The sequence below is a fragment of the Geospiza fortis genome, unplaced genomic scaffold (assembly GCF_000277835.1).
Source record: "Geospiza fortis unplaced genomic scaffold, GeoFor_1.0 scaffold520, whole genome shotgun sequence".
Taxonomy (NCBI): Eukaryota; Metazoa; Chordata; class Aves; order Passeriformes; family Thraupidae; genus Geospiza; species Geospiza fortis.
Genome location: NW_005054821.1, coordinates 1 through 437, shown reverse-complemented (window position 1 = coordinate 437; position 437 = coordinate 1). Strand labels below are relative to the sequence as shown.

Below are 437 nucleotides of genomic sequence, written 5' to 3'. Positions count from 1 at the left end.
GCGCTCGCTGCGCGAGGTGAGCGCGGGCCGCGTGTACATCACGGAGAACCGGCGGCTCTGCTTCCTGCACACCGTGCACTGGGCCGCGCTCAGCCGCAGCCGCGCCGACCTCGACATCCGCAACAACCGGCCCCGCAGCAAGTGCCGTGCGTGGGCAGGGCGGGGAGGGGGCGTGGGACCCCCGCCGGGACCCCTCGGGGACACCCAGACCCCTCTAAGGGCCCTCAGTCAGTCCCACAGGGGAGGGGACACCGGGACCCCCAGATCCTGCACTGAACCCCCGTTCCCCCGGGCGTGGGACCCCTCGGGGACACCCAGACCCCTCCAGGGATCCCCTGTCCGTCCCATAGGGGAGGGGACACCGGGACCCCAGACCCCGAACTGAGACCCTCCCACATCCATCCCATAGGGGCGGGGACACCAGCACCCCCAGATCC

General features: G+C 72.3%; 1 protein-coding gene across 1 annotated transcript in view; it reads left to right on the top strand.

Moving 5' to 3' along the window:
* Nucleotides 1–146, top strand: part of LOC102042709 (receptor tyrosine-protein kinase erbB-3-like) — a gene marked incomplete at its 3' end in the record, with an annotated part of 5,529 nt that extends 5,383 nt beyond the window's left edge. Inside the window, exon 9 of the mRNA XM_014311445.1 lies at nucleotides 22–146. Coding sequence (XP_014166920.1) covers nucleotides 22–146 — 125 coding nt within the window. The remainder of the gene's footprint in view (nucleotides 1–21) is intronic.
* Between the last annotated feature and the right edge of the window lie 291 nt (nucleotides 147–437).